Source organism: Lutra lutra, chromosome 4, assembly GCF_902655055.1.
Source record: "Lutra lutra chromosome 4, mLutLut1.2, whole genome shotgun sequence".
NCBI lineage: Eukaryota > Metazoa > Chordata > Mammalia > Carnivora > Mustelidae > Lutra > Lutra lutra.
The window spans coordinates 111398617-111419055 of NC_062281.1; the positions used below are offsets into that span (position 1 = coordinate 111398617).

At 41.4% G+C, this 20439-nt stretch overlaps 1 protein-coding gene across 1 annotated transcript in view; it reads right to left on the bottom strand.

Annotated features, from left to right (window-relative positions):
- The window catches only part of CDC14A (cell division cycle 14A), a 174975-nt gene extending 157521 nt beyond the window's left edge, over positions 1 to 17454 (bottom strand). Inside the window, exon 1 of the mRNA XM_047725781.1 lies at positions 17330 to 17454. Coding sequence (XP_047581737.1) covers positions 17330 to 17399 — 70 coding nt within the window. The 5' untranslated portion in view covers positions 17400 to 17454. The remainder of the gene's footprint in view (positions 1 to 17329) is intronic.
- Between the last annotated feature and the right edge of the window lie 2985 nt (positions 17455 to 20439).

A 20439-nucleotide genomic window follows, 5' to 3' on the forward strand; every position in this document is an offset into this window, starting at 1 on the left:
GGGTCACTAGGAGCCAGTTGCTAAGGCTTTGTTGCCGTCCTCCAATTGCTGTACAGGAAACGGGGCTCCGGGCCCAGGGGAGCCGGGCGGGGCCTCCAGAACAGAAACTTATGAATGAAACGGTGGAGTAGGGAGTGGATGTCGGGAAGGGCGCTCTTTTGGCTTCACTGGCAAGGATGCTCCGGCGCCCCCTTTTCTGCACCCACTAAGTCTTCTTAGATTTTTCTTCTCTGTCTCTCTCTCGCCCCCTCACCCACGTTCTCCTAAACTCTTGGGCGCGCGCGCGCGCACACACACACACACACACACACACACTTAAAGACCTCAGATCTGCGGCCCTGCCTCCTATTAGCAAATCTTTCAAGCACTCCGCATTCCCTCCACCACTGACGGATCTTCATCTGTATTTAAAAAATGATAAAGTTTAAAAAGAAGGGCTACCTCCTCGCTCAAAAGAACATGTACCGATTTCCTCTACACACACTGGACTTTTATATAATTTGTGCTTTGTTCTCACGGGGGAAAACGTTCCCATCCGATCCCCCACGTCCTCTCAGTGGGGCCACCACTGAGGGCGCAAAATGCCTAACATCTACATTGCTTCGGCTCAGGAGGGGGGCAAGGGAGCGAGACCGGCGGAACAGGCGACACAGGAGAGGGCCACTTGAACACGGGGGAAATTAACACAAAAGAATCTCTTTACGTAGTCTTAGCTGAAGCGCTGCAGGGAGTGGGTCGTCTCAAAAAGCCCTTGTCTTGTTTCTGTGAAGCTCCTCACACTGAACAACTTTAATACCGGGCGCCCTGCGGACGCGCCTAATTAGAGGACAGTCCCTTTGATATGAAAATGGCGCTACGGCTCCATCATCAGAAGAGCATGCGCTCCGAGTGGTTTCTCCAGAACCAGAGAGGGATTTGCGCCCGCCTTTGGGAGAAAGGGGGCGCACCAGTGAAGAGCCGCCCCGCCAGCTTGGAAGAAGCGCTTTGAGGCGAGCGTGGAGAACTCAACTCCTTGGTCTTAGCTCGTTAGTCAGCTTTGCTGACTCTTCCAAAAAGCGAAACAGTAACAGAAAATAAATAGAAGGTGCTTTTGGAAGCCTGATTGGTTTGATTTTTTTTTTAATTGCTCGAATAAGAAAAATATATGTATGTATTTTGTAGATATTCAGAAAAAATAGAACATCTCAATTCTAATCAAACATGTCCTTGTAAGAGAGTAAAAAGAAAAACCTAACATCCAATTCTTTAGACCACAAAAATGTAAAGCTGGAAGAATCATTAAAGAGCACCTACGATACCCTATACCCCAACAGCACCGTCTATAATCTTCATGTGAAGAAAAAAAAAAAAACAAAAAACTCAAGAGTTTTTGAAACTATAAAAGTCCTGAAAGATGAATTGTAGTGAGTGTTCTGTGTTGAGATGCATTCCATGTCTTACAGGCCACTGGCAATGGCTATGGAGTTCTAAAAGAGGAAAACATCTCTCAAATATGTTGTCCACGCTCACACAATTACTTGAATTTTGCCTGATATTGCCCCAGTCTTACAATCTGGTGTTAACAACCATGTTGGCCAAATCAAATTATTGTATTGAAAATTTCTAACAGTTTTTTTTTTTTTTTTATGTGAAAGATGGCAAAGGAAAGCAAATGAATGTCTCAGTAAACTTAACTCTTTTGTTCAGAAGTCTGAATTCAGCGGTGGTAATCTGTTTCCAAATTTGCTTATTTAACATTTGTGTAGAATCTAAATTCACTTGCAAATTTCCGAAAAACCTCTCATCCCAGTACTGTATTAGAAATATTGAGTGAAAAAAAGAAGTTCAATTCTCATACAACACATAAACTTCTAATTTCATGATATAGTCTAGTGAAATGAACTCTAAATCTGCATTTTCAGAGAAAACAACTTTAACTGAACTTCCTCTTGTTATTTTCTAAAATGAATTTACAAAAACCTTTCATATAATTCTCTGGCTCAGAAATCTTGGTCATGAAAAGTGAATTACAACCAGAACAAATAGAAGCTCTTAAAATTAAGAACTCAAAATGAAAAACTTTCTTTTTCCTTAGCATATTTACAATATGGATATTATAATGAAATTCTTGAGGACTTTCTAATATTTTAATGTTGCACAAAAGACAAATAAGTGATTATCAGTATAATCAAATCTCTCTAAACCAAAATCTGCACAATGTAAAAGATATGGAATATTCTACAAGTAAAACTGTAAACAAGTTAGTGCACACACAGCTCACATCCACGTCAAGGTTCTAATGACATCATAAAACACTTTATTCCCTCAATTATCATGAGGTCAGTGTTCCTATGGGCTGCAGTTTCATAATAAAGGCATGATTTCAGTCAATGGAGGAAGATAATGGAAGAAACTTTTTCCAATCATCCAACTTAATAAAAATGTTAGGAAAACGGGATGCCTGGGTGGCTCAGTTGGTTAAGCCTCTGCCTTCACCTCGGGTCATGATCCCGGGGTCCTGGGATCGAGTCCCGCGTCGGGCTCCTTGCTTGGCGGGGAACCTGCTTCTCTTCCTGCCTCTGCCTGCCTCCCTGCCTGCTTGTGTGTATTCTCTCTGGCAAATAAATAAATTATAAAAAAAAAAAATGTTAGGAAATGACTTTAATTTTAAACAACAATAAAGAAAGTCGTTTCACACATAAAGAAAATACTGAGAGAATTAAGATGTCACTCAAAGAAGAAAAGGAAGGTAATGTTATACAGAGAAATCTAGCAGTTCAGTACAAAAGTGTCTCAACAACAGTAACTCTACAAACATCACTTGAATCCTGTCTCTCACGCACTGAGAGGCAGTGTACGGACCAGTGTGTGTACCTGCAGAACTAGAAAACTCACTCTAGGAGTTAGCTCCAAAATATGTCACCAAAATATATCTGGTTCTAATTCTGCCCCTTGGGGCCATATTGAACACCCTTAGTCATTCTTGCACATAACACCTCTTCAAAAATGCGAAGGCAGCTTCTCTGGGCCACGGCTTCCTCTTACTCTTCCCTAGATTAAAATCCTCATTTTTTTCCAACCTTTTCTTAAATTGCATGGCTTCAAGTCCGGTTACTTTCTTCTCCAATTTGTCTACATCCCTTATAAATTGTGTCCCAGAACTGAATGCAGGCCAGTGATGACCTAGTGTGACTAGTTCTAAGATCAGAAAAAAGCACTGATAGAAGATTCAGATGGAACAAATGTGATGAAAAATGTAAAAGAACCAAATTTTATCATTTAGCTGCAAAAAGAAGGATACTCTTCTCTCTTGTTGGAGAACAACAAGGAAAAAGTTGCTTAGGCTAATCAAAGACCTGATAACTGTGACATTTATTATACTATTCAAAGCATCACTTCTTATTAGAATATATAATGGGAATGTGCTCTTTTAGTTGCTTTTTCAGTCATAAGCAAGTAAAAAAATATTTAGAATACGTACTTTGAATTTTTTCTAAAACTTAATTTTCAGTTTAACTATGAAACAAGGAAACCTATCTTTCTGAGTAATTTAAAAGTCAAAGTAATTTGAATTGTTTAAATATTTTGATTGCTTGCCAGGTGCCAAAAATAATTTAAAGCAATTTTTAGCTTTATACATATATATAGTTACAATCACAAACTATTATTAGAGAACAATCAGAATACCAAAAATATATAGATAAAGTGACCATGAAATAGTTGCCCACAGATGCTAAAATCTTGGACTGACCCAGCCATATTCTGCATCACATTGATCACCAATGCATGTTTAAGAACTCCAAACCAGAATCAAAGATGGTAAGAACCTGGAAAGACCTGGCAGATCAGCTAGTTCCAGTTTTCAAACAGACACCCTGGTAGAGCCTAAGGTAGCAGAGGCCCTACCTGGGGATGGGAGTGGAGAGTGCTGGGTAGGCATGCAGAGCTACTACAAAATATTCCACTCGTAAAAAATGATGGGGCAGGGTCGCCTGGGTGGCTCAGTGGGTTAAGTCTCTGCCTTCAGCTCGGGTCATGATCCCGGGGTCCTGGGATCGAGCCCCCGCATTGGGCTCTCTGCTCAGCGGGGAGCCTGCTTCCTCCTCTCTCTCTCTGCCTGCCTCTCTGCCTACTGTGATCTCTCTCTGTCAAATAAAAAATTAAAATCTTAAAAAAAAAAAATGATGGGGCAGATAGAGGAAAGAAAAGAGAAGAGACTGAGGTCCATGGTGGGTAATTAATTTTCTGAAGTCACATAGCTGACTCGTGGTAGAAATAAGACCAGTATTCATTATTTGTGCTAATACCAATAATCTTTTCTCAGTTTTCTCCTAACTTAGCTCATCTTACATTGTTTAGCTCATGGGTTCTTAAACTTTTGAGATGATAAAATGTCAAGCAATAATAATGTATATGCCAAATATCTTTTCTTCAAGATTTTAGAGAAAATATTGAAATAATTTAAGCTCAGAATGGAAAAATAAGAGATGTTGCATTATCTCTTGTTGTCATATGGCTTCTCTAAAAATCTGAATTATCTATTTTTAATAGCATAACCAGTATTCTATAGAACATAGTTTGAGAAATTTAGTGAACATTAACTATAAAAATTCAATTCAATAATCATCTTATCCTTGACTGATGCAGCCGGTAAAGAATGACATAGTTTTAGAAGGTGAAAGAAAGTTCCATGGCTAGGTCGATAAACTTAACGGTGCTCAATTTACTGCCCAATTTACCACACTTTTCAAATAGACTAACACTCAATACAGTTTTAAAACTTACAGAATGTGGGGTGCCTAAATGGCACAGTTGATTATGTATCTGACTTTTGGTTTGGGCTAAGGTCCTGACCTCAGGATCATAAGATCAAACCCCACATCAGGCTTTATGCTCAGCACAGAGTCTACTTGGGAGTTTCTTTCTCGCTCTCCCTCTCCCGTTTCCCCATCACACTCTCTCATAAATAAATAAAACTTTTTTAACAAAACTTACAGAATTTATCCATCTACACTTGTCATTTTTACTCTTTTTTGGGGGAGGAAATAAAAAGGTGAACATTTTTTTCTCCAAAAATATATAAAATAATATTCTGTGTGCCACTCCTCACTCCTCATCACCATCAATTTAGTGACATATTGTGGTCTCAAGTTTCCAATGTTCCTTCACATGCCCATTTAATTTATGTCCCTACTATATTCTGTATATGTTTCTATCAGAAAAATAATAACAGTTAAGTTTTATTGAAAACCAGGCACACAGGGGCGCCTGGGTGGCTCAGTGGGTTAAGCCGCTGACTTCGGCTCAGGTCATGATCTCAGGGTCCTGGGATCAAGCCCCGCATCGGGCTCTCTGCTCAGCAGGGAGCCTGCTTCCTCCTCTCTCTCTGCCTGCCTCTCTGCCTGCTTGTGATCTCTCTCTGTCAAATAAATAAATAAAATCTTTAAAAAAAAAAAAAAAAGAAAACCAGGCACGCAATTTATACCTCAGCTCTCACATCAGTTCCCTATGAGGTAAGTACTATTATTATTCCCATTTTACAGATGAGGAAACTGCCACAAAATGGATGCTCTACAAGTATGTAGAGCATGACTAGATAAATGAGTAATTAAAATGTTGGGAAATGAACTTACCTGAATCACTTCAATATGTAAAGCAGTCATTTGCAGCTGGAGTCGTGGGAAAAATACTGGATTTATAATCAGAAGCCAGGTTTCAGGTATCGCTCTATCACCAACTGTGTGTATAATCTTAGACTGTTTCCTCTGATATTAAATAGATATTATAATAATTTCTAATTCACAGGAATAATTGTAGAATTAAATAAGAGTACCATGATGTGCTACCATTATCTAAATATTTGTTATTAATGTTAAAGCTTATATTAAATATAAAATTATTTCCAAAATCAGATATTCACAAGCCTCAAACTATTATATTTCTTTGGATCTAGGTATTTTTGCTTAAGTTACCCCTCGCCAATAACATAAGCAAAATAGACACTCACAGAGAAGTTCTTTTTATCAACTGAGGACATCCCCACAAGGCACAAGTTAACATTGTCTTTCATTTCTGACTGCTTGTAGCCATGGTACTATCCCTAGAGTGCAATGGGGGCCAACGACTCCATTCAGGCATCCTCAGTGGATTCCTAAATTCCCCCACTCTGGCTCACATTCTTTTAATCGTTCTGTTCCAGAAGCCTGGGGCACAAATGTTGTTCCCTACAGTTCCCATGGGGACCCTTGATGCCCCTTTGGAACTCTAGGTTTCTGGTGCCCACCTCTGTGTAGCAACTCCAGGAGAAAACAATCTTTTCCGTAAACTAACAGGAAGCCCTTGGTATCCATTTTTCCAATCACAAAATACTGTATAATCACTGAACTGATGGTTATTCTTGCTGTTGTCATTAACACCTATACTTGCATTGATTTCCATGGAGGAAAAATATACTTTATGTCTTCCAAGGCCTTCCAAGCCTACATTAGGATCTATGTCATTCTTCAGAGTATATCTGAAGTATAATTTGTATTTATGAATTTGGGATAAATATGATATGAATAATTTGACATGCACATAAACAAAAATAATTTCTGCTTATCCTAAAATATGTCAGCATATTTTAGATTAAATATTTCTCTTCATAATTATGTTTTATTTCTCATAACATCAAATATACATTTTCATATTTATGCATCCATTAATTTAGCAAATACTGTGTACCATGTTAGTTAGTTAGTATTGTGCCAAGTGCTAGGATTAAAATCAAGAACACATGGGGCACCTGGGTGGCTCAGTGGGTTAAGCCTCTGTCTTCAGCTCAGATCATGGTCTCAGGGTCCTGGGATGGAGCCCCACATACCCCACATCGGGCTCTTTGCTCAGCAGGGAGCTTGCTTTTCCCTCTCTCCCTGCCTGCCTCTCTGCCTACTTGTGATCTCTCTCTCTGTCAAATAAATAAATGAAGTCTTTTTTTTTTTAATTTTTTTAAAATAAAAAAAATAATAAAATCAAGAACACGGCCCAAACAAAAACACCAGAGAATCCTAGACTTGAAGGTTGAATAGGAGCTAACCAGGTGGAAGAAGCCATCCTATAGAGGGAGGAAGGCGGCAGGAAGATGGGAAGGAGAAAGACACAAAGTCAAAGCCCCAGACTGAGGGAACGAGGTGTGCATAGGCTGGGATGCAATAGAGAAAAGGCTGGTTCAAAGTTCCATTTGGCTCCAGCATAGAGAATGAAGTGGGAGGAAAGGGAAAAGAATCTTGGTACAAAAGGTTAAAAATTTGAACTTTATCCAGAGGGTAATGGGGCCCCAAAATGAAATATATTAAGTAGGCAAAGCCTAGTCAGGTAGAGATTTTAAAATTGCCAGAAATAGTCTGCGAAGTATTTAAACTAATTGTAAACAGATTGGAGCTTACTCCATTAATCCTCAAAGAACCAGAATTATAACAAGAATACAGACTTTGGCTCACTTAATAGGATCTTCCATTCTTTCTTTTTTTTTTTTTTTTTGCTTTCACTATTAAAAAGACAAAGTCGAAACCGCCTGTTTTTGTTGTTGTTGTTGTTTTTTAAAGATTTTATTTATTTACTTGACAGACAGAGATCACAGGTAGGCAGAGAGACAGGCAGAGAGAGGAGAAGCAGGCTCCCCGATGAGCAGAAAGCCCAATGCGGGGCTCTATCCCAGGACCCTGGGATCATGACCCGAGCCGAAGGCAGAGGGTTGAATCCACTGAGCCACCCAGGCGCCCCAAACTCGCCTGTTTTTTTACAGAACATATTTAGGTGCATAAAGGGAAGAGTTGTCTGAGATTCCTGAAATTTAATTTGCATATATTGGAGGTAAATGTGGATAAGACAGTATATATTTCTTCTATACTGAGAGTATTTTTAGTACAAAGACCCTAAGCAAATGTAAAAAATAGGATATACAAGAATTACACTTGATTAAAATATTTTAATTAACTGACAAAATAAATTAGGATTTGTAAGCATTTGATTTCTAAAAAACTTTTTTAAAAAACTTTTAGAAATAATAAATTAACACAAATGATTTGATTACTTGATTTCTTTTTTTTTTTTTTAAAGATTTTATTTATTTATTTGACAGAGAGAGATCACAAGTAGCGAGAGAGGCAGCGGAGGGAGAGGAGGGAGCAGGCTCCCTGCTGAGCAGAGAGCCCAATGCGGGACTCGATCCCAGGACCCTGAGATCATGACCTGAGCCGAAGGCAGCGGCTTAACCCACTGAGCTACCCAGGCACCCTGATTACTTGATTTCTTATATGACATGTTGGCTGTCCCTAACTACTTTGACTATAAAATAATCTACTTCAGATTCTAGGTTGAATAACTTTCTAAAGTGCTCCAAAAGGAAAATCTCTTAAAAGCTCTGAGTATTACTGTCTAATTAATAATTTCCTAGATTTTACATGATTAGAAACCACATAGAATGAATATACCTGGTCTGAATTCAGATCTTTGCTCTCGTCCCAGTAGCAAGCAGAGCTCCTAGTGTGCTAATGCCTTTCAAATGCAGGAAACATACCATTTTAAAAGAATTTAGGTTTTGGTGGTTCTCTCCTGTTTCTATCCACAACACTTCTCACACCAAATACGTGGTTGCTTTCCAAACCAAGCAATTGTCCAATTCTCAGCAGACACCAGCTTCATTTCTGCTACTATCTACCTGGAGTCGGCACAGACCACACAGGTGAAGGGCTCAGTTCCGAGAGACAGCTCTGCTTCAGATGCCAGTCCATCTGTACTGACCAACTGGTTATAAATCGGGGGTCCCCACAACCCCCTCCTCAGATTCAATAATTTCCTAGAAAAGCTGACAGGCCTCAGGAAAACATTTTACTTCCTATCACCACTTTATTACAAAGCATAGAAATCAGGAACCACCAAATCATACATAAGACCAAGAATGGGGGAGGGGCTCAGACTTTCCCTCTTCTTTCTGGGGGTGTCACCCTGCCAGCACCTCCATGTGTTCACCAACTTCAGAAGCTTTCTGATTTCCATTTTTATCATTGGCCATTAGTGACTAAAGTCAATCTCCAGCCTTTTTCCCTTCCCCCTGAGGTCTAGGATGAGGCTGAAAGTTCCAACTCTCTAATCATATGGTCTGTTCCTCTGGTAACCAGCCCCATCCTGAGGCAACCTAGGAGCCCCCCAGGAATCACCTCGTAGCATAAACTCAGGTATGAGTTGTTATGAATAAGCAAAGATGCTCTTGTCACTCCTATCCTTCAGGAAATTCTGAAGTCTTAGAAGCTCTGGGTCAGAAATGGGAAGAACACTGGGGCTCCTGGGTGCTTCAGTCAGTTAAGAGACAGACTCTTGATCTTGATTTCCACTCAGGTCATGATCTTAGGATTGTGAGATGGAGGCCCACCTCCTGTTCTGCACTCAGCGTGGGGTCTGCTTGAGGTTCTCTCTCTCCCGCTCCCACTGACCCTCCCCCAACTCATGCACGCTTTCCCTCTAAATAAATGAGTAAATAAATAAATAAATAAATAAATTTTTTAAAAGAAATGGGAAGAAGATAAAATATATATTTCTTATTTTCACAGGTGGAAAAGGAAAGCCTCAGGATTATTTGGGATAGGAAGCTTTCTCAATCTTTCCATTTTATAATTGCCCAAAACTATTTAAGAAGGGGCTTTTAACTGCAAATATGTGAACTGTAAATTGAAAATCAGTATTTATAGCATAACATGGGTCCATTGAGGCCTTATTAATTATTAGAATGTGTCTGAATACGCAGCGTAGTGTATGTGCAGTTTCCACAGGATTCGGATTCTGGAGAAGGTATCAAGCACCGGCCATCTATTTGGGAGGAGTCGAGAATGCTATCTGAAGAGTGGAAGAATGGGGCGGGAAAGGGAAGGCAACCAGTATCCCATGTGTCTTCAGACCCAGTCACCATTCATAGGAGGCAACTGGAGCTGATCCCCCTGGATGCACTGAGTCATGGTATATAACCACTTGCCTCCCAATTCACCCAAAGATCAAAGGAGCTCTGATATTTATCTCCCACCTCCTACCAGCTATTGTTTGAGGGCTCCTCCTGGGGAGGTTAATTCTCTCATAGCCAGGGGAGGTGTTGAGTACATAGTGTCAAAAATAAAAGAAAAAGAAAATTAGAAGTGACAAGTGTCTTTGCATTAGAGGTGATTTCACTGTCGCCTTCACAATATATTCAGAACCGGAACAGTTCTTCACTACCAAACCATTTCCAAGCCATCATCATCTAGAACTGCAGCAATCTCCTGACCGGCTTCCCTCATTCTGCCCGTGTTAACTACAGCTGAGTCCTAACAGAGCAGCTGAAGGATCAAAATGCTAAGTCAGGGGGGCTGGGTTGGCTCAATCAGTTAAGCATCTGACTCTTGATTTCGGCTCAGGTCATGATCTCAGGGTCGTGAGACCAAGCCCCACGTGGGGCTCCATGCTCTGCGTGGAGTCTGCTTAATTAAGAGTCTCTCTCCCTCTCCTTCTGTCCACTCAGCCCCGTGCACATGACCTTTCTCAATACATACATACATACATACTATAAAATGCTAAGTTGAATCTTATCACTTCTTGGCTCAAAACCCTCTAATACCGTCCCAAATCATTCACAGTAAAAGCCAAAAGTCTTAAAATGGCATGAAAAAAAGCTCTAAGGGACAGGACACAGTCTCTCATTACCCCTCCAACTCTACCTTCTATCATTTTGCCCCTTACTCCTGTTCACTCCAGCCTCACTGGTCCTTGCAGTTTCTTGAACATTCCAGACACATTCTCACTTCAGGGCTCTTGCCTTTCCTGTTCCCTCTGGCAGGGAGGGACTCACCCTCATCTCCCTTTAGTCTTTGCTCAAATGTCATTTTCTCAGAGAATCTTTTCACGACCACTTTTAAAATCTGAACCTCTCATCCCCCACCAGTGCTCCCTGTCTCCCTTCCTTTACTGATCTGTCTCCATAGCACTTAACATTTTCTAACATACTGGATATTTTACTTATTTTGTTCCATGTCTGCCTCCCCCTCTAGAGTATAAATTTCAAATGGCAAGAACTTCTGCCAATTTGATGCCATTGTGTCCTCAAAGTCTAAAACAGAACCTGGCACATGGTGGTACCCCAACAAATATTTTAGTTAATTCACTAAATATAATTAATTCAATCAACTGATTAGTTTAATTGACGAACTAACAACAACCGGGGAGGACAGAAGTAAGACTAAGCAGTTTGAGAAGTGACTAGAAGGTGAGGAATATGAGAGAGATCATGAAAACAACACTTGCAAGAATCCTGGGTCAGAAGGAAAATGAGAGATAAGGCAGGCACTGTGAGAGTGTTGAAGGACAAAGGGAATGCTTTGTTTTGTTTTATTGTTTTAAGGCTGGTGTCTTCGAACACACTGATAGATTAGAGGGATAGAGGAGAGTGGAGTTGCAAAGGCCAAGGCCAGATGGAAAGCCTAACTAATCTGAAGAAATGGAAGAGGAAAAGATTAAGAATGAGAAAGATTAGCCTTGATCATGTGAGGATCACTGAATTTTCTAAGACAGGGGACAGCAAATTCTTTAAAAAGCCAGATAATTAATATTTTAGGCTTTTTAGGTCAGAAGATCTCTGTTGCAACTATTCAACTCCCCTTTGAATTGCAAAAAGAGCCATAGACAATACATAATATATAAACAAATGGGCATAGATGTCGTCCAATATAATTTTATATACAAAAACGTATGGCAGGGGCACCTGGGTGGCTCAGTGGGTTAACGCCTCTGTCTTCGGCTCAGGTCATGATCTCAGGGTCCTGGGATTGAGCCCCGCATCGGGCTCTCCGCTCAGTGGGAAGCCTGCTTCCCCCTTTCTCTCTGCCTGCCTCTCTACCTGCTTGTGATCTCTGATCTCTCTCTGTCAAATAAATAAATAAAATCTTAAAAAAAAATGTATGGCAAGCTCTCAGACTGTAGGTTGCCAACTCCAACTCTACGATTAGAGAGGAGGTGGTATGAATGAGAGTAAATGTACTTAAGCTCATGAATTGGATTGGCAAGGGGTGGAAATGGTATACTTGCCTCTCATTACCTCTATTTTCTTTATGAATTAGAAGTTGGGATCACCTAAGAGGGGAATGGGACAAGGTAGGGCTTTTGCAAAGAGTGATGAATATTTGAAATATTTGAAATACAGAAAGGGGGGCATCTGGGTGGCTCAGTCGGTTAAGCATCTGCCTTTGGCTCAGGTCATGAGCCCAGGGTTCTGGGATGGAATTCCGCATCAGGCTTCCCTGATGAGAGGGAGAGCCTGCTTCTCAGTCTGCCTGACACTCCCTCTGCTTGTGCTTTCTGTGTGTGTGTGTGTGTGTGTGTGTGTGTGTTTGTGTGTGTGACAAATAACTAAATAAAATCTTTAAAAAAGAAAGAAAAGAAAAGAAATACAGAAAGGGGTAGGGGGAAATATTGCCAAATAGAGACTAGAAACCAACCCACACCATTGTGCTTTATCAGGACATTTTATTGGGAACAGAAGTCGACTATCTAAAAGAGAAAGACTTCATGAAGCTAGTCTTACGTTGGCTGCCTCCCTCTCCCCTTCTTCTTCCAACAGCACCCTAATCTGCTTTTGAAACATTCACCCCTCAACCACTACCAAATATGTGGTTGTGGCAGCGTTAACCTCAGCCATCCCCCTCCGCTCTAGACATGGGTTCTGGCTGGCTTAGCCATTCGGCATATACTATCCCCCATAATGGTCGCAACGACTAAGTTGGGAATGAAGAAGGAACACGGTCTTGGCCTGTGTGAACCAGTCTCACGCCATTTTGGACAAATCTGCCATGAAAATCATTCCATCACCTGAAGCCCTCTTGAGCACAGGACCCCACCACATTCTTTCTTCTTGTTTAACCACACCCTTAAGTATACCCTGTAGGCATAATATCCTTGATCTGCTCTGGAGATAGGACTATGAGTCAAACATTTCCTCCCAAGTGGTCTCCTAGCACTTAGGACCCAGGCTCTAGGATTTAAAAGCAGGGGCTTACCGAGTGCAGGGGTGGAGATCTGCTCATCTTGCAGCTCCCCAAGACATGCTTCTGTCCCTAAGTCCTCTTAATAAACCATTTATCAGGGGCACCTGGGTGGCTCAGTGGGTTAAGCCACTGCCTTTGGCTCAGGTCATGATCTCAGGGTTCTGGGATCGAGCCCCACGTCGGGCTCTCTGCTCAGCAGGGAGCCTGCTTCCTCCTCTCTCTCTGCCTGCCTCTCTGCCTGCTTGTGATCTCTCTCTGTCAAATAAATAAATAAAATATTTAAAAAAAAAAAAAAACATTTATCAAGCTAGACTTGCCGCCCCTTTCTTCCTCCTTACAGCTCCTTAGGTCTTTTGCAGAACGGACTGAAGAGCAAAAATGAATCCCAAATTCTGTGCCAGAGCAACTTCCAAAAAGCTGAATCGTGAATGATGTGGGGAGAAAAGTTAACATCTAGAACTGTATCTATCTTTTTGCCACCAAGTAGAATTCAAGAATAAAGGCAGCCCATTGAAAGGCAGAGCAGAGAGAGGAATAGAAACAGGACTTGGTGACATCGCTAGGTCAACTATGAAGGAAGAAACTACACATGATTTTTTTTATTTTTGAGGCACTAAATTCTCCTTTTGAGTCCATTTGAGTTTTAGTGTCTGTGACTAGTACATAAGAGTCTGAAAATGACACAGACCTTACTGTTTTTAAACATGTGATCTGGGATTATTAGCATAATTATATCAGAGGGTAAGTACTAGAAATCTGCATTTTAAAACAAGCATTCCAGGTGATGCTTTGGCGCATGGCCTTAAAAGACAAGAAAAAGTTGAAAAGATAAAAGGTGAGCACTCTAAGCATCTCCAGAGGCTTGGGGCTCAATCCTGTGACAGCAAGATCACCACCTGAACCGAAACCAAGAGTTGGGTCCTTCCAAGTGAGCCACCCAGGCACCCAGGCTGTTTTACTTTTAAGGTCAACAGTAGTCAGAGGAATGTCTCTGATGAAGTGTTATTTGACCAAAGACCTAAAAGAGAAAAGAGGAGTGTGCTATGCAAATAAATAGGGAATAATTTTTCCAGGTAGAGAAAACATCAAGTGCTAACCAGTGAGCCCTGAGCATTTTGGGAGCAGTCAAGGAAAATCAGGATGGATGGAGCTGAGTGAACGAAGGGGAGAAGGGTAGGGAGTGAGAGCAGAAGGGAAGTAAGGACGATGGGTGCAGCAGATCTTAGAGAATCTATAGGCCTTGGGAAGCTCTTTGGAGCTTAATGGTATCTGTGCCTAGAGAACCAAATCCACATTTCCTTATCAGGAACTTGAGGCCCTTGGCCCTCTCTCCACCAACACCTTGCAAGCTTATCTTCCTCTATGTCTGATTTTATACTGTCCTCTTCCATGCCATAACGATGTCTCTTCCTGGATACCCCATGCCCTTCAGAGCTCAGTGTCCTCCATGATGCCCTTTCTACCATCTCCACCTGCCAAAATCCTCTTGGCCAACGACCAGCTCAAATGCTACTGAGACATAGAAGCCAAGGACTTAGGTAGACTTCATTATTCCCTCTACTGAGCTCCCACAGAAACTTATCTGTACTTTTCTTTGGGGACGCTTATCATACTAAAATCTGCAATAAAGGCATCTCAATGGATGACTACCATTCCCCCTAGGTAGTGGACTGTTTATGCTCCTTTAAATTTCCCCAAATTTAAGGGGTGCCTTGCATGTATTAAATCCTCGACAAGTTTGTTACAGAAAAAGGTGAAGCATGTCTGGGGTATGCTGAGGGTGGCTGGAGCAATGGGTGCATGAAAGGAAGTTCAGGGATATGAAACTAGAAAAATAAGAGACTTTCTAACACCAGGCCGAGGCATTTAAACTGTGGCAGCACAAACCTGTGCTTCCTGATCGCTCGACCTTCCATTTGCAGTAAAGAAGGCTACTAGTGTTTTTTATAAGTCTGCGTCAGGGTTAAAAATAAAGCATTCAGGTGCGCCTGGGTGGCTTGGTGGGTTGAGCCTCTGCCTTTGGCCCAGGTCATGATCCCGGGGTCCTGGGATCGAGCCCCACGTCTGGCTCTCTGTTCAGCGGGGAGCCTGCTTCCCTTCCTCTCTCTCTGCCTGCCTCTCTGCCTTCTTGTGATCTCTGTCTGTCAAATAAATGGATAAAATCTTTAAAAAAAATAAATAAAATAAAGCATTCAGATTTTTAGTAGAAAATAAAAGAAAAAAATGCTGTCATACATGTCACCCTCATTCCTCTGAAGCCCAGACACCATTGAGGCAAAGATGGGCATGCTGACCCTTGGATCAGACCTGTGACTGAGTCCAGACTGTCACAAACTGTGTGATCTGACCTAGCTTCCAAACCTCTCTATGCGTCTGTTTTATCATCTGTAAAATGGGGATGGAACTAATACCCATGTATTGCGCTGTGAGGATGAATGATGTAATGTGATGTAAAGTACCTAGCCTTCACACAGGGCCAGATAGTTGAGTGTTCAATAAATATTAGTGGTTACTATACATTACAGTGAAGCACCAGCTTATCCCCCTACCAACCCTACAACCTCCTTTTGCAGATGAATCAGGTGAAAATTTTGCAGGTGTAACAGCTGAGTCAAAAGCAGATAAAAGTCAAGAAGTATGAGAAAACACTCAAGAATCTACATTTCCTATTTTCCTAAAGTTTTATGGTCTGAGTAAAGACCACACAGCCCAAGTATTATGAAACATCCTTCTAAAGACATCTAAAATTTTACATAGAAATTATAATTCAATGACCAGTAGTAACTAAGGCTCTTTTTTTAAGATTGTATTTGTTTATTTATCTACTTATTTATTTGACACAGAGAAAGAGAGAGAGCACAAGCAGGGGAAGCAGCAGGCAGAGGGAGAAGCAGATTCCCCACCAAGCCGGGAACTGGACGCGGAGCTCAACTCCAGGACCCTGGGATCATGACCTGAACCAAAAGCAGATGCTTAACTGACTGAGCCACCCAGGTGCCCCATAATTAAGCCTCTTAATTAAGAGTCTTAATTAAGTTTCTATTTGCCTCATAATGAGAACAGGACAGGGTAGGAAATTCTATCTGAAATAAGCCTGAGATCGATAACACTAGGAAAACGTTTTAAGTGTCTGCCCTTAAAAATGAAATTCGCAAATACTGTTTTCTCTATCCGGAAAGTGCCATCCGTCTTCCTAGGGCAATTTGCCACTTTCAGAATCATTGTGAAATGCAGAAGCAGAACCCGGCTGAGAAAAATGAGAAACAAATTGATATCCAATCGGTCTTCTAGAAGAAATCTCCACTCCTTTCCCACGACTCTTACTCTTTCACTTCTTACTCCATTGTCTCCACGGGCTACAACCCTTCAGCTAAAGCCCGAGCCTAAGAAGGAAGCCCGGGCAGGAGAGGAGTGAATCATACACATCTTGCAGCCGACCGGCATTCACATCCCCGTCTAGCTGCTTTCCAACCAGCTCCTTGCCTTCACCCAACCTATTACTTAAGAAAGCTTCACTTCCCTGTAGAAGGAGGATAAATAAGTAAAAGAATCAGTAAGACTTCACCCGTCCTGCAGATGAAGTGAGAGAGCACGTGTAAGGCAGATCTGTATTGACCTTGGCGCACTGCCGTCAATAAATGGTAGCCGCCCTGTGTTACCACTCAGTTGAACATATGTAACCTCTCTCTAACTTGTAAAGGACAAAAGGATAAATAAAACAAAACAAACAAAAAACGCCAGGCAGCCATTCCCCAGGAATTCAAAGGAGGTTAATGCAATAGTGTCTATGAGATCTTTTTTTTTTTTTACATTTTTTATTAACATATATTATTTGTTTCAGGGGTATGGGTCTGTGATTCATCAGTGTCTATGAGATCTATTGAATTATACGGGACAAAGGTAATATACCAGTACTAATGACAAGCAAGGAAAAAGGCACCTCCCCACAAAAACTCTTCACCTGTCAACCCCCCCGTTACGTAACAGTTCATACTACAGAGATAATAATAAAAAAAAATCAACATTCTTGATATTTAACCCACTACTGGCACTGCATACAGTGGGTGTTTTCATGGTCAACCCACCAGAAATAAATTCCAAGGAAGTGACTTTTTGTAAAAAGACACCCACACCCACACATACCTCCAGGACCTCAAAATAAAACAGCCCACGTTTCATTTATACATTTACACATTTCATTTATACATTCATATATATTCATATATACGTGGATATCCACATATATATTTCTCAAAGCAAGTCATTTCAGAAGTCTGCTGGGGCCAAAACCACCCTCCCTCCACACTGACCTGCAATTTGCGGGGCCCATACTTCCTCTTCTTCATAAGGATATCCGCTTGGGTTATAAGGACCCCACATATTCCGAGTTACCTTTTCATTCTTCTGGGTGGCACAAGCCTGTTGTACTCAGGCGAGAAGACAGAGGAATTCTGCCCTATCACATGGGCAGACACAGTGTTCGATTACGTTCTATCAGTTAGATTATAGGGTCGAGGAACTAGTTCAAATTACAGTGTAGGAGTCTTCCGGCACTGTTATGCAAGTAAAGGTATGGATGACTGCCGCTTTGCCTTCAGAAAACACCAACTGACAAAAACAAACAAACAAAACAAAACAAAACAAAAAAATGTGACCTGATCCTAAATTTTTACCAAAAACTGCCTGGAAGCTCTTAGTAAAACAGAAGAGTAAAGTAATGAAAAGTAAAACCAAAGAGTAAGATCATGAATGCTGATGGCCTCAGAGCCTGTTAGCTCGATTCTGCTATTTATAGTATTGTGGTTTATTCTGTGTCAACACAATTGTAGCTGAATTCGATATGACTAACCGTCTTGGTTGATTCTCTTTAATTAGGTCAGATTAATGTGCCAGCTGCACCCCCATGTGGGAGAACCATTAATCATAAACCAAGTGTTGATGTTTTAAGGTAAGGTTAAAGTCTCTTTTCCAAATTGGTTGAGTTATACACTGTCATGTCAAACTTTCTTTCCCCTCTGGCTTGCAGGAGATGCCTATGAAGGAGAGTGGGCTGAGCCAGCTCAGTCTGTCACTAAAGCGATTTCTAACGGGCCAAGGAACAGCTGAAGGGAGGCTTGGCCTCTAAGATAGAGATGCTAACTGTTTGTGGTAGTGAAGACTGAAGAGCCAGACTTCTTGGGTTCAACTCCCTACTCTGCCACTTGTTAGCAAGAAGATCTTAGGACAATTTTTTCGTTTCTTAACCCCACTAAACCTGTCTCCATTTGTAAAATAGAGCTAGTAATAATACCCACTCTGTATTGTTTTAGATGATAATCCATTTAAAGTGTTTACCATAATGCCTGGCATATAGTACGGGCTCAATAAACGTCAGCCATTCATAATAATAACGAATATCAGGCTAAACAAAGTCTTCCTAATAGTTACTCTCTCAAAAACATTCTGATTGGGGCGCTTGGGTGGCTCAGTGGGTTAAGCCTCTGCCTTCTGCTCAGGTCATGGTCTTAGGGTCCTGGGATCGATCCCCGCATCAGGGTCCCTGCTCAGCAGGGAGTCTGCTTCCCCCTGCTCTCTCTGCCCACCTCTCTGCCTACTTGAGATCTCTGTCAATTAAATAAATAAAATCTTAAAAAAAAAATAATAACATTCCGGTTGACACATACACCAGCCACGAATTCTCAATCTTAGTACTATTGACAGTTTGGACTTGATAATTCTTTGTCATGGGTGACTGTTTGATATGCATTGTGGGATGTTTAGCAACATTCCTGACTTCTAACCACCATGTAGCACTACCCTAATTGTGACATCCGAAAGTGTCTCCACACATTGCCAAATGTCTCTGGGGCAGGGGGTGAGAGGCAAATTCACCCCGGTCTGAGGATCACCCTGTGAGATCAATTAATAGCTGCCGTTAAGAACAGCCCAACTTGGTCATATTGCTCTTACCTGAATCAGCTACATCCACCGTGTAACTAAATAGTAAAGAAATCACACACATAAAAAAGCTGCCTTTAAAAAAGGGGGGGGATGTCTGGGTGGCTCAGTGGGTTAAAGCCTTTGCCTTGGGCTCAGGTCATGATCTCAAGGTCCTGGGATCCAGCTGCATCTGGGCTCTCTGCTCAGCAGGGAGCCTGCTTCCCCCTCTCTCTCTGCCTACTTGAGATCTCTGTCAAATAAATAAATAAAATCTTAAAAAAAAAAAAAAGAAGCCGCCTTAACATTATTTCCTCCCTTGCCATTAATTCAACTCTGTGAAGACAGACAGTCTCTGTCATTTTTACCTCAGTGTTCTCCGAGCCCAGCACACAATGGACAATGAATGAATGAACGAATGAATGGTAAATGAATGAATACCCTTTGGAGCTTTTTCACTTTGTGAAGCAACTCTGAGGAGCATTTAGGTTTCCTCATTCTTTGACTCCAGTCCACACACAAAGGAGACAAACACTGGTCACACCCCACACACTCCCATACCATGAGGGAACACACCACCCCGGGCCACACTGGGTCAGGCTCACAGGCACAGGGGAAGGCAGGAGCACCTTTACTACAGAGCTTCGTGGCACAGAGCCAAAGTCAGAACATCAGATCATCTGCAGGAAACAGCGCCAAGGACATAGCTGGAGAAGTGGATCCAAATAGGTCAGCAGCAAAATCCTGGGATGAGAGGGGCTGAACCAGTGGGGACACAGAGCATGACACAGAACAGACGCTCAGAACAGGAAATGGTGTGGGAAAATTCCACAGACAGACAGAAATGTCTTTGGCTGGATCTGAATTTGTTTCAGATAACTTGTGATATGGTCATTTAAGGGCCCAAGATGGAATGAGACCTGGCTTGTGTTTGAATTAGCCAGCTTTGTGCCCATTACCATTTCAATCAATATACTCTGCCTTCACCCAGAGCATCGATAAACACCTGAACCAAACTTTTCCTTAGAAACTAAGATTATTTCCCCAGTGGCCCATTAAATGAAGGTGTTTAATCATGCAGAGAACAACTTAAATATGCTATAAAATGACACATAAATCACAAAGTCCAGCAAACAGAATTTTCTTGTGAACATCACTTCACCTATTTTCACATGAACCCCCCCAAAATGATGCAATTGTAACAGGTGATTGCATGATGTTTCTGAAGCACACAAGTGAGGTTTCTTAAATCCCTGGTTATTTGCTACTGAGATATAAATTGGTAAACAAATACATAGCTCTCTCAAGTCAGGTCAGCTCCGTCTACTGTTCCTGCATTGCCCAACGCACAAGTTAACCATTTGCACAATTTTAATTCCACCAAAGTGTATTTTCTTCAGATCTTTGCGTCCTTTATTGTGCACAGGTATGCAGACTCAGAGGTAATAATAAAACATTACAGCCCCACGTGAGAGGTTTCTTCTCGGATCATGTGTTAGGAAAA